The 13,167-nt window shown below is 64.8% G+C and overlaps 1 protein-coding gene across 22 annotated transcripts in view; it reads left to right on the top strand.

Annotated features, from left to right (window-relative positions):
- The window catches only part of LOC140635991 (troponin T, cardiac muscle), a 39,646-nt gene that overhangs the window by 8,302 nt on the left and 18,177 nt on the right, over window positions 1-13,167 (top strand). For 2 of the 22 annotated variants that reach the window (XM_072831376.1, XM_072831373.1), the window contains exons 2-10: window positions 372-509; window positions 1,616-2,378; window positions 2,905-3,009; window positions 3,746-3,789; window positions 5,038-5,110; window positions 5,214-5,351; window positions 5,636-5,722; window positions 5,934-6,008; window positions 6,278-7,154. In XM_072831376.1, the coding sequence (XP_072687477.1) occupies window positions 372-509; window positions 1,616-2,378; window positions 2,905-3,009; window positions 3,746-3,789; window positions 5,038-5,110; window positions 5,214-5,351; window positions 5,636-5,722; window positions 5,934-6,008; window positions 6,278-6,298 (1,444 nt within the window). In that variant the 3' untranslated portion in view covers window positions 6,299-7,154. Of the gene's footprint in view, window positions 1-371; window positions 510-1,615; window positions 2,379-2,904; window positions 3,010-3,745; window positions 3,790-5,037; window positions 5,111-5,213; window positions 5,352-5,635; window positions 5,723-5,933; window positions 6,009-6,277; window positions 7,155-10,500; window positions 10,973-13,167 lie in introns of those variants that run through there. The other 20 variants (XM_072831387.1, XM_072831383.1, XM_072831374.1 and 17 more) reach the window with 19 other exon arrangements.

Genomic DNA, 13,167 nt, shown 5'->3' with positions numbered 1-13,167 from the left:
ATTTTTTAAAAAAATTATTGATTCCAAAGAGAGAGTTTGAGAGAGAGAGAGCGAACACAAGCAGGGGAGGGACCGGGGAGGGGGCGGGGGGGGCAAGCTCCCCTGGGGGCAGGGGACCCTGGGATTACCACCCGCCTAACCGACTGAGCCTCCCAGGTGCCCCAAATGCAGAATTCCTAATGAGATGTTTTGCAGTGTCTTTGGTATTGGGTGTTGGGGACATGCGTGTGTTGGAGCACACCCGGCTCAGCCCAGCCGCGGCCCCGGCCCAGGAACCTTGGCTCTCTCCTCCTGGCTCCGCAGGGGCCGCTTGGGAAGGGGGGCCCCGAGGTCTTGCGTGGGCTGCCCTGACGCTGTCCCCCACCCCACAGCCTGGCCAGGCAGTGGACTCTAGAAGATGAGGAGGAGCAGGAGCGCGAGCGCCGGCGGCGGCACCGTACCCTGAGCTCCGCCACGGACGACGAGGCCCCCAGGCTCACCCAGAACGGAGACTCGCCGGCGGCCGAGAGGTGCTCGGGGTGGGGCGGGACGAGGCGCCACTTCCCCACCCTGGGTGCCAGGACGCACCCAGCTGCCCAGACAGACCAAGGACAAGGGGTTTGGCCGGCAGGGAGCTCCTCACCCCCCGAGCCGCCGCCACGCAGCCACCGCCACCCTCCGGGGAGCGGAACAGGCCGGACGGTGGCGCAGCCATGAGCCGGTCCTCGCAGGACCCCTGACTCGGGGAGAGGCCTGAAGCGACCTTGCAGGGGGAGGTACAGCTCCGAGAGGTGGCACGGAGCTCGGAGGCAGGGCCGGGCCTTGTCCCCATCTGTCTGCCCTGTGGCTCAGCGCTCTGCACAGGCTGCCTCCCTGCGACCCCGACCCCCGTCAACCCTGCTGAGGCAGGGACACGGGGCTACTCTTGCCACCTAGATTTCAAGGGTTACGAGGGAAAAGAAGTCCCCTGTGTGCGGGGGACTGGGCTGGGCACTCACGGAGAAGGAGTCTCATTTCACCCAGCTTGCAGATGTGGAAGTTGAGGCCCAGACAGCGAATCGCATGGAGGGCAGGGTGGTGAGGGAGGAAAAGAATGTCCTGGAGGCCGAGTGCTGCGGCTTCTGGACGGTCTCCCCATGTTGCGCCTGCTCCCATGGGTCCCCGAGAGAAGGGGGAGCAGGTGGGTGGCTGGGCTGGCCTCTGGGGCCAGCAGCCACATGACCGCAATGCAGGGTGCTATGTCAGGGCTTTGGGTTCTCCTCCCAGTTTGCTATCTGTGTGACCTTTGGCACATCCCCGAAGTGTCTGGTCTTGAGCTGAGCTCTAAGGGCCAAGGGCGGGGGCGTTTATTCCTTCCGACCTCCAGCGCCCAGCGTGGGGCCTGACGCCTGGGAGGCAGCCAATGGGTCAGTGTTGGTTGCTGGGGTCTGAGCGTGGATGGGCTGGGCCTTGTGGGGGTTTATAAACTCGTTCAAAGCGCGGCGTGCTTTGTCCGGGGGGTTTCCCGGGAGCCCAACGTGTAGTCAAGTGGTGGTTGGCCGGGGAGCCCCCGGGCCCGGCCGCCCTGGCAGCGTCTCTCCCGCCTCTGGTGGCCTCTGAGCCTTACCTCGCCCCCGTCTCCCACCTTCCGGCCTAGGCTGCCAAGCGTAGAGGAAGCAGAGGTGCCCAAGCCACGAACTTCCGTCTCCAAGGACGAGGACGAGGATGAGGACGAGGACGTCCAGGCCATCCTCCGGACACGGCGGGAGCGGAGGCAGAGGCGGCAGGCGGTGGAGGCGGCCCAGGCCCCTGGCCAGCCGGAGGCAGGAGCGGGAAGGGAGCCCTCTGGCCCGGGGCAGGCCAAGCAGCAGCCCCTCGGCCCGAGCGGGGAGCAGCGGGGCCCCCGGGCCGGGGAGGACGAGAGCCCGGGGGGCCGGGGCTCAGCAGGCGGGAAGGAGGAGGTCTCGGGGAAGCCGGCTCTGCCAGAGAAGACGTTAGCACCTGCAGAGAGACTGGTCTCGGCGGAAGCGAGCCGCTCACAGGAGGCCCTGGGCCCCCAGAAGACGTCTGCGCCCGAGAAGAGAGCCACCCCGGAGAAGAGGCCCCTTCTAGAAAGAACAGGTGTCCCGGAGAAGCCGCCGGCCCCAGGGAAGACCTCAGACCCGGAAAGGAGACTGGTTTCTGAGAAAGCGTCGCTCTTTGAGAAGTCTCTGGCGTCGGAGAAGACCCCGGCCGCCGGGAGCAAGCTGGCGCCGAGGAGGGCAGGGGGGCAGCCGGCCTCGGGGGGGTGCCAGCCTGCGGGGCAGCGGGGAAGGGCCCTCCCCGACGAGAGCCCCCCGTCCTCGGCCGAGCAGGGGGAGCAGCGGGCGCCCGAGCCTCCGACCGCGGCTTCTTCGCGCCTCCCGCCCATCACACTGCAGGTTGGCGATGCCCCTGCCCCTCGCGTTCCGCTGCAGGCGAGCTCTGGCGCCCTGGCGCCCTTGTTTCCTGTCCTCTCTCCAGGACGCCAGCTCGGGCAGTTTCCTCTCCCTCCCTGCCTCTGGTCACTGTCAGAATAGGGGACCCTGAGGCAGGGCCAGGCTGCAGGCAGCTGGGAAGAGCCTCAGCTGTGTGATAGAGCCCCTGCACCCCGCACCCCTGCACCCCGCACCCCGCCGTCATCCAGGGCCTGGACTTCAGGGCTCCAGCAGCCTTTTGGGAAGCCTCAGGTCCTTGCAGAAGTTCTGCTGGAAAGCTCTGTGTGGTGGCCCGGCCCCACAGATGCGTGTCCGTCACCCCCACCGCAGAGGCGGAGGGCCAGGAGGCAGCAGGGGAAGGCATAGGACCGTTGTCTCCCCCCTTCCCTCCTGCGGTTCCTGGGGCGAGCCGAGCCTCATGGGGTTCCCCTGGCAGCTTGGGCTTTGGGCTACCGGGACCTCCCGTGTGACACTCCCTCCCCCCGCCCAGGTGAAAATCCCCAGCAAGGAGGGAGAGGTGGACACTCTCTCGCCCACCCAGGCTACCTACAGCAGCTCCCTCAGACGCTCCAGCCCCAGGACCATCTCCTTCCGGGTGAGCGCCCGGGGCGCTGGAGGGCAGGCCGGGGAACCAGCGTTTGTTGCAGCATCAGGGCCCTAGGTTAGGTGGCAGGTGGGTCCTTGGGATGGAGAGGGGCTTTGGCCTTGGGAGGCCCAGAGTCCAGGACTCGGCACTCAGAGGGCCGAGCAGCCCCACCTAGTGGGCAGGGCCCGAGCTGCAGGAGGGGGGCCGGCAGGTTCAGCGGGGCTCAGGGGCGGCCAGGCCTGCCCTCACCGGGTCCCCATCCCATCCGGAAGGCTGGCGCAGGCGAAGGGTGGGCGCTGGAGCGGCGGGGCCCGCCTGCACCTCCCTGCTCTGCCTCTGCCCCAGGGGTCCCCGTTGTGCGGGCCGGGCCTCTCCGCTCACCCTCTGGGGTTCATGCTCAGTGTCTGGTTTGCGGCTGACTGTGCCTTGTGTTGCTGTCGTGCGCCAGGCCCTGGGGAGGAAGTGGGGGGCCTGCCGTTGACCAGGGCTGGTCCCTGCAGCGGGGAGGCAGGCGGGGAGACAGCTGGGTGCCATGGAGCTGGTGGTGGGGCCACGGAGGGCTTCTGACCCAGCCTGCTGGGTGGGGGCCTGTGTCTCCCCGGACAAGAGGAGGAGGTTTGGTTGCGGGGTAGGAGGAGGACGAGGAGGTGGAGGAGGCGTATTCAGAGAGCTGAGCCCTTCCCTGGTGCAGGGCCCTGGCTTCCTCGGGAGTCTCACTCATCACAGCCTTTCCTTCTTGTTTCAGATGAGCCCCAGGAGAGACAACCCAGAAACAACCTTGACCCGCAGGTCAGTGACCGGGAGGCTCTGGCCTGGTCTGGTCACGTTCAGCCTGTGTTTGCTGAGCACCTGCTACGTGCCCTTCCGGGCGGTGCCACAGGGCACCTGAGGGGAAGGCGCCGTCCTTGGCCAGGGCTCCGGGTCTGCAGGGCAATGGGATTGGCGCGGGGATGGAGGCCCAGTGAGATGAACAGGGAGGGAGAGGAGAGCCTTTTGGAAGGAGGCAGGGCTTGGGTGGGGGGCTCTGCAGGCGGAGGGAGTCGGGGTGCAGAGCCCTGCAGGAGGGGAAGGGGGAAGCCTCTGCTTTAGCAGGCCTGGGAATCTGCATGTTCCAGGAGCACCCCTGTGCCCCATAATTTTGATGCAAGTAGTTTGAGGACTGTGTTTTGGAAAAAAAAAAAAAAGAAGAAGAAGAAAAAAGGAAATTGGGCCTGAAAAGCAGTTGTGCTCGTGTATTAGGAGTTTCATGCACTCGTGCTGTGTCCCATCTGCCCTTAAATGTTTGTGGAGGCGGACTGTCCCGGGCGAGGGCTGGAGTGACGGGGGCGGCCAGGGGGTACGCAGACGAAGGAGACGTGGCTGCCACTTTCCAGCACCTCACATCAGATGGTTAATCATGCAGGAGCCCCCCCATCCCTCACCCCCGCCCCAACCCAGCAGGGAGGTGCAGGGACAGGAATGTGGCCCCGAAGTGGCTGCAAAAAGCCCAGCCTGCGGGAGCCGAAGCGATTGACTTCCAGTTGGGACTTGAAATAGAGGGAAGAGCACAAGTAAAGGCACAGGTGTGAAAAGCGTGAGGTGTCTGGCTAACTGGCCGTGAGCACGTGGAGAAAGGGGTCGCGGCGGTGGGGACGCTGGTGTCGGGAGGGGAGGCGGGAACCAGGCCGCGGGAGCCTGTGCCCTGCCTGGGAGTTTGGTCCCTGCCCTGGGGCCGAGAGCCTTGAGCTGGAAGGACAGGATGGGCTTGTCTGGGGCCTGAGTGGCCTGGTGGCAGTGTGGGGAGAGCCTGGGGTGGCAGGCGGTGCTGGGGAGGGCGGGGTCCGGGAGACAGAAGGTTGAAGTGCCCGGACCAGGGGGGGGATGGCAGGCGTCTCTGGGGAGGGGAGGAAAGGTCCCCGGGCGTTCCGGTCCGAGTCACCGTAGTCCGGTTCGGTGACGGGGGCCGTGTTCTGCGTGGCCGCAGGCCGGGTGGGTAGGGCTCGGGGCGGGCTGAGGCCGGGGTCTCAGCTGCCCTGTCCTCTGTCCTCCGTCCCGCAGCGCCAGCATGAGGCTCCCGGCTGGCACGGCCAAGCTGGGGGAGAAGCTGGAGAGATACCACACGGCTGTCCAGGTGGGCAGGGCTCTGTGGGGGCGCCGGGGGGCCCGAGCGGCCTGGGCGCCGAGGCCCGAGCGCCTCTCCTGCCCGGTCAGCCGTCTGTGTCCTCTCTTCCCAGAGATCCGAATCCGTCAAGTCTCCGGGCTCGTCCCGCGCGGAGTTCTTTGTGGCACCCGTGGGCGTAGCCAGCAAGCGCCACCTCTTTGAGAAGGAGCTGCTGGGCCAGGGCCGCGCGGAGGTGGCCTCCAGCCGGAAGGTGCGCCCTCGGGCCTCCCGACGCAGAGCCGGACCCTGGGGGGTTCGTCTCCGTAGCTGCGGGCGCAGCGCTGGTCGGGGGGGTTCCCGGACACTCGTGGCCCGTGCTGAGTGGGCCTGGGAGTGACGGAGAATCACGTCCCTGCACCCGGGCCTCCCGAGCGCCCTGCTGTAGCCGGCAGCCCCGAGCCCTGAGCCCCGAGCCCCAAGACGTGAGCCCCAACCCTGAGACCCGAGCCCTGAGACGTGAGCCCCGAGCCCTGAGACGTGAGCCTTTCTCTTCAGGAGAACCTGAAGCTCTCGGGGGTGGTGACATCGAGGCTCAACCTGTGGATCAGCAGGACCCAGGAGTCTGGAGAGCAGGACCCCCAGGTACCCTGTCCCTCCCTGAGCCTCATGCACGGGCCCTGCTCGGCATCATAACCTGGGTCTGGGGGGGTGGGCGGGGGTTCCCAGGCAGGGAGCCCATGGAGAGTTGGGGGGCTGGGGCTGTTGCCAGGAGGAGTGGGGCTGGGGACCCCAAGGCCCCCTGCACGCTGCCTCAGGCTGCCGCCCTCCCACCCACACTGATGTCCCCAACCAGGAGGTGGGGAAAGAGTCGGTGGTAACAAAGAGGACCCAGTGGGGACGGAAAGCAGACTCGTCCCTGGACGCCGAGGTGAGGGGCAGAGGGGGGCTGCCCTGGGGAGACCCCCCCGCCCGGGCGCGTCATGCCGGGACCCAGAATGCCCTGCTTCTGCTCTCCAGCTGGTTGGACCCAACCTCGGGGACACTGGCTGAACCCCCGGGCCGGCCCCTCTTTCCCCACAACTCTGCAAAGCCCCAAGCCCCTTCAACAAGGGGTTTTGGGGTTTCTGGCCAGCGCGGCTGTGGGCCGGGGCCCAGGGAGGCCGTCCTGCCCAGAGACCCCCTTGTCTTTCCTGACAGACGTCTGCCCCGCAGGTGTGATGGGCGCTGCCAGGACAGACCCCGCGAGCCTGCCCCCCGCCGCCTTGCTCCCTCTCTGCCTCTGGCCCAGGGCCAGGAGTGTCGGGGGGGGCCAACGCCTCCTTCCTGGCCGAGCGCCCCCTCGCCCCTCTGCACCGGCACATCCGGGACCCAGGCTGGCGCAGGGCCCAGCACCCAGGGTGGCCTCCGCACCAGGCCGAGGTGGCTGCCGGGACCTGCTCATCCAGGGCCGTGCACTGCTGTCTCCCTGAGCTTAGGGTCCCCTCTGCGGCCTCCCAGCAGGTGCCTCCCCGTGCCTGTGACGTCGCTGCCTCACCGAGGCCTGGGCGTGCGCACCTGGGCCCCGGGCCGCCCGGCGGACGGGAGCCCCTGCACCTGCCCTGCGCCCCGGAGCCCTGCTTTGATTTCCTCTCCCGTCTTGGGCTGCGGCTCAGGCCCGGAGCGTGGGGCCCTTTCTGTGCACCCCTTCACCCTCCTGCTGCAAAAGCTGTTCTCAGGAAAGAGCTGATAAACTCATTCACTGCATCCTGCCTGGGGATTTGCTTTCCAGCAGGGTCATCGGGGGCGTGTGAGGACGATGGTTGTGACTGGACGGCGCGGGGGGAGGGTCAGCCCCCTCTTTCGATCACGTGGAGGTGAGCTGCCCTCCATCCCGGCAGGGTGACTGCACAGGGCCACGCGCCTGCCGCGCTCCCCCAGTGCCTTCTCCCCACGGCCCTCCTGTACCCCCCGAGGTCATGGCCCATGTGAGCGTGGAGGATGCTGAGCTTTATGAGAATCTAGGACAAACCCAAGTCAGTCAGTCTGGTGCCCTGTCAAACCCCTTAGTGCTGTAATCAAAAGAACAAAAAGTAAATTGTGTGTGTGTGCGTGTGTATGTGTACACGTGTATGCGTCCTGTATGTCCATCACGCACAGATACAGTCTATACCCCTGCACACGTATATGCTCTATTACACACACATATGCATTTTTTTCCCATTTGAATTTGATGAGAACGTTTCTTCCTTTTTTTGTTTTTTTTTGTTTTAAAGATTTTATTTACTTATTCATGAGAGACACAGAGAGAGGCAGAGACCCAGGCAGAGGGAGAAGCAGGCTCCTGTGGGGAGCCCGATGCAGGACTCGATCCCGGGACCCCGGGGTCACGCCCTGGGCTGAAGGCAGACGCTCAATATCTGCATCTCGGGAAGCAGACCCAGGCGTCCTGAGAACTTTCCTTCCTAACTGACTGCTCTGGTTTTACCCAGAGCCAGCTGGGGATGTAGGGGAGAATCAGAGCCCTGCCCACTTCCCCTTTGTCCCCCGTCCCCAGGTTTACCTGGAAAACCCCAGAGTTTCTCAGAACATAGCCCTGAAGGGCATCATCAGGTCTCAGTTCCCCAACTTTTCTGGGCGACGACCAGCCTCATCCCAGCCCCTGTGATGGACAGCGAGGCTCCTGTCTTGGTCCTTGGGTCCAGGGGACAGAAGGCCCTTAGGACCCCACTGGTGCAGGCCCCACAGTGACCCCAGGCTGGCCCATCTTCGGCTGGTGGGTCTCCTGTCTCTGGTCCCTTGCCTGTGCTGAGCAACAGACGGTGGGACCTGGAGGCCCCACCCTGCACCCCACGGACTCCCCCAAGGCCTGGAGCTTTTGCCAGTGCTCCACTCCTAGAATTTGAGGACAAAACCAGGGGCAGGGGGAGGAGTGTGATGAGCACTGCCCAGAGACTTAAAAGGGCCTGCTGGGAACTCAGGGTTCAAACAAGGACTAGGACTTTTGGGTGCTCGTGTTCTAAACTTTGGAAAGTCCCCTGGCAGGTGAACTTGTTCTGCAGGCAATGTCCTCACATAGACCTTTCTGGGGAGAGGCTCCCAGAAACCCTCCTCCAGAGCATGGCTGGCTCGGTCCTGGGTGTCTGGGGTGTCCTGGCAGCTGCTTCCACAGGTTCATGCCTGCGTCACCCCCCCCGCCCCGGGGGTGACCAAGGACAGGCTGCAGGGTGGTGTTGGGGACGGGACCCCGTGACTCCCTGCCCTTTGCATTCATGCATCCCCCATATAGGCCTTGACCTCATTCCTCACGCAACAAGGAGACAATTCCGTGCACACAATGATCTCCACGGGGGACCAGTGTGAGGACCAAGTGCAGCAGGGTGGCGACTGGGTGGCTTCGTGGGCAGGGGTGGGCTCTGGGAGGAGGTGATGCTGAGCACCCTCTGGAGACAGAGCAGGTCCCCCTACCCTGATACCAACCACTGCTTGCCCCATCTACCCTGCTGTCCTGATGTCCTTGGGACCCACATGTGCCCTGCTCTCTGTGGGTCCTTAAACGTGTAGGCAGTCTTCCAGTGTGTACTGCTTCCAGTAAAACCCGGGGCGAGCACCATCTCCGTTTTCTCTTCCCTTCTACCGTTAGCACTAGGAGGTAACTCGAGCTATTTGCAAGGACCCAGCACCCGTGACAGGATGGGAGCAACCCTGCCCTGTCCAGGTGTGACTGTGGGAAGTGGCTGGACTCTAATCTGCATTAAATCCCTGCTTTGGAACAGTTGGTAAAAGCCTCACATGGTCCAAGAGCGTCAAGAACCTACGGGATTTTTCTCGGGCTCTGGTGATTTAGGTGCCCGGGGACCTCCCAGGCAACTGTGCAAACGATGGCCCGTTTGAAGGATTGTTGGGCTTACAAAGAACCATAATCCAGTGGAAGTGGCTCAAGTTAAGGGAAGGTCTAAGACAGGCCGTTGCTAAATTGCGGGAGATTCCAGGCTAGGACACCAAGCAAGGCTGCACCCCGGTGGGCTAGACGGGAGAGCGGGACCAGAATGCTTTTCCTCCATCTCTCTCGGGACCGCCTAGTTGCCTCTGCTCCTCTGTCAATCTGTTCCCTTCACCTGCCCCTCTCTGCCTCCTCTCTGCTTGTCTGCAGTCCTCCCCCAGGCTGCAGGATGGTCCTCCCCCAGGAAGACTGCAGGGTGGTCCTCCCCCAGGAAGGCTGCAGGGTGGTCCTCCCCCAGGGAGGCCGCAGGACGATCCTCCCCCAGGCCGCAGGATGGTCCTCCCCCACGGAGGCTGCAGGGTGGTCCTCCCCCAGGCCACGGGAGGGTAGACATGGGGCCTCAGCCTGCCCTGTTGCATGTGCCACAACGTGGAGGACCACATGGGGGATGAGCCCGGAGGCGGCCACTGGGAGCGTGGTGGGGGGGACGGTTTCAGCTGAGCCCACGGGGCAGCGTGGCAGCAGAAGGTGGAAGTCCTGCCTTCTGTCCAGAATGGTGGCGGCGGGCACCTGAGGGCCGTCCAGGACCGGGGGGCGTGGGTACGGGGTCAGGAGGGGAGAGGAGGAGGAAAGGGGAGGCTAGCCCTCTTCACCCATGGAGAAACAGGGGTGTGTGTCCCTGATGGGCAAGATGTGGGGGGCCGGGGCTTCGAGCTGGGGGCGCGGGGCGGCGTGGCGGGCCCGGAGGAGGGGCGTTCCTTCTTCGGAGGTGGGACAGAGGCTTCGAAGACTTGGACACATTGAGGGGGAGGCTCAGCTCCGACCCACTTTCCCCCTCCGTTTCCATCACGTATCGCGCCCCACGACATCCGGGCCACCGTGCCAGGGGCTGTGGACATAAACGTGCGAGCAAACCACAAGCCCCCGGGGCCTGGCCTGCGGATCCTACAGCACATCATGGTCCCATAGGGCTCGTCTTCAGGCCTACGGACAGCTGCAAGGGGGAGCCAACTTCACCAGTCCTCACAGCCCCTCAAACTGCCCAGAAGTTCTACTTGTATCTCACCTTCTGTGGCAGCCCTAGCCCCTTCCCAGGGAGGAGAGGGCTTGTCCCCTGGCTCTGGGGGGCGTGCAGAAGACCCACGTGGCGCGTGTCCCCACTGAGGCCTGCGGAGCCTGCCCGCTGGGCAAGGCCGCTCGGCCCAGGGAAGCAGCCAGGAGCCTGGAAGACGCCCTCCCCGCAGTGTCATCGTAAGTGGAGGTGCAGGTCGCCCTTCCGTGTGCCCCACAGACTGGCCCGGGGACTCGTGAGGCGCCTCGGGGTTGCCCGGTGCCCCGGCCCGCTCCCAGCCTGCCTTCCCAGGACTGCGCCTCTGGCATCTGCTTTATCGGGATTCTCGAGAGGGACAGCTGGCTTCTGTTACATGCCTGCTCCCCACTCCGTTCCTGCCTATCTGCTCCAGTTTTAAATAGCTTATCTGAGCAGCTGGACAACCACATGGGCTTATATGGCGTGGGGTGCATGTTCCTTGAGCCCTGTCCCCGGCACCTGCCAAAATAGCAGCCAACACCCCCCGCGCCCCCACTCGTCCCGCCGCACATTCCTCCCACCGCGGGTTGGCTCACCGGGCCCAGCCCACAGGCCTGCTTAAAGCCTCTCGGTCCCCTGCCCTTGCCCAGTCCCTGCTGAGGCTCAGTGGATCGCGGTGGCTCCCGGTTGGAGGTAAGGCTCGGGACGGGGAGAGCAGCGAGGTGGGGACCGGCCTGTGCCCACAGCCTGCCTGAGTCCACACCAGAATTGCGAGCCGTCCGCCTTCCCCCCGAGAAGAGGCCACCCTATAGAGGCGGCGTTGCAGGGATCGGACTCCCAAGACGAACACAGTAGGGCTGCAGTGGCCCGTGCTGGAGATTAGAGACTTAAGTTGGAGCCCCAGACCTGCCACTAAAGATACCGCGTGGCTGGAAAGTCTTGGGTGAGAACCTTCCCCTCCCTGGGCCTCAATTTCCTCACCTGTAGGACGGACGAGGTGGGTGCCGGGCCCCTGCGTGCTCTAAAGACGGTGAAGCTCTAACCAACAGGGTCTCCCCCGGATTGTCGGGTCCCACCCCTCACGTCCAGGCCCAGGGCCCCCTGAACCTTCCAGGCAGGTCCTTGTTTGACTTCCGAGCCCAGCCCGGCTGTGTTCCTATCAGTCACGATGGTGCTGGTGCAGCTCTCATCCCCGCCACTCCCCCAATTTGGAAAGTGTCCTGGAAGCCCTGAGAAGGGCACCTGTGCAGAGGCAGGCAGGGGCCGCGGGCACCTCTGCAGGCGGACGGGGGACCTTCATCGGACTTCCCTCCCCAGGGAGAACGTGCCGCCAAGCAGCGTTTGGGGGGCTGACGGGGAGATGCCTGGATAAGAGCCTCTCATGGGGTGTGAGGCCAGCTGCGGGGGTTCGCGTCCAGCTGCCCCGTGCCCCCGCTGTCTCCGCAGCAGGCCCTGTAGGGACAGACCTTGCCCCGGCTTGATGTTCAGCTTCCCCTGGGCCGGCGGAGCAAATACCTAGGGAGGCGATTGCCCGGAGTGAGGAATTTCAAAGCACATTCCAGGCCCTGTGCTATTGGGAAGCCACCTGACCTCCAGAATTCCTCCTCCGACCGTGTCTCACTGTCTCACGGGGTGAGCCCTCCTCTCCCGGCACAAGAGGAATCTGAGGGGCTCAGGTTACGCACGGCCCCCTCAGGCCTGTCCCCTTGCTCCTGGTGGGCTGACAGCTGCAGGCTTGGGGGGATTCCAGCTGGATGTGGGGCGAGGGCCGAGGGCCGGGGCCGCATTCCTCAGGGACTTGTTTCTGCAAGACTAGAACTTGAAGCTCATCCGTCTGAGAGATAAGCTAATGGAGGCCCAGAGGGATTAGATGACTTAGCTAAGGTCACACAGCAAAAATTGGGTTTTAAAATCAGTTTTTTTTTTTTTTTTAAAGTAATCTCTATGCCTAATGCAGGGCTTGAGCTCAGGACCCTGAGATCAAGGGTCTCCTGGTCTACGGGCTGAGCCAGCCGGGCGCCCCTAAGTCCAGGTCTTTTCACCCCGCGGCCAGTGTCCTTTCTGCTTTGTCTTGTTTGTGACTTAGTCCCCAGGAAAGGTGACCTTGACCTCTGGGCTGTGCGGGCGAGCGGCCTGTGGAAGCAGGTGAGGGTCTGGCCGTGAGGACACAGCTGCTCTGGACGCTGTGGGTCCTCGCGATGCCAGGGTCCTGACGGAGTCGGTGCACAGCCAGAGCCCCAGCCTGGCCGCCCCTTCATCTGTCTTGCCTTGGGCCGCCGGGTGAATCCGCGCCCTCCCCTGCCCTCCATCCTCGCTATTTTTAGGAGTTGGGTGGTGCTCCCAGGAGCAGGGAGGGGGCTCCAAGCTGCTCGTCCTTCTGTCCTTCCCACGCCTCATGGCTCCGAGCTGGTGGGAGGGCAGGGGCGCGTGTGTGCCTCCCCGAGACACTTCTCTGCCCTCCCCAAGGTGAGGGACCCCCCACCCCCGGCTCCCGTCCTGGCTGCTGCCCGAGGGCCTGGGGCTGTGCACATCTGGATCTGGCCACCGCACCCGAAGGCCCATTTGGAGATGCTTCGGGCTTTGGGTCTGTCTTCGGCAGAATGAGGCTCCATCCTCCGGCACGACACCTTACACACCTGCCTCTCTTCTTGTCCCCCTCCCCTCTCCCAGGGGAGCTCCGTGTGAGCTCCGGGCGGAGGGGCCTGGGGGGCCCTGCCTCGCTGCCACCGTGCTTGTCCCGAACCCAGTAGGACTGGGCAGCTGTGGAGCAGGCTGGGATGAGCCGCCAGCCCGAGGCCGCCGCGGGCCTGGGTCTGGGGGAGGGCTCCACTCAAAGGCCTGGTCGCAAGCAGGGGCTCCCCCCTCAGAGTCCCTCAGCCTGAAAGCAGCGGCCTTGCCGCAGACTCACCCCACCCCACCCGCGCAGCGACTGTCCCTGGACGCCCCCAGGTGGGTGCCTGGGGTGCCGGCTGCCGTAGGGTGCGCAGGGAGGAGGAGAGGGTGGCGAGCGGTGCTCTCCCCGCACCCCTGTCACCTGTGGCTTGAGTCAGAAGTTGGAGGCTGCAGTGCTGGATGCTGGTGGGATGGCAGGGAGGGGCCGGGAGAAGCCTTCCGGAGGATGGCCACACCACCGCTCCC

The sequence above is a fragment of the Canis lupus genome, chromosome 6, assembly GCF_048164855.1.
Source record: "Canis lupus baileyi chromosome 6, mCanLup2.hap1, whole genome shotgun sequence".
NCBI classification, from domain to species: Eukaryota; Metazoa; Chordata; class Mammalia; order Carnivora; family Canidae; genus Canis; species Canis lupus.
This window is presented reverse-complemented; position numbering and strand designations above follow the sequence as displayed.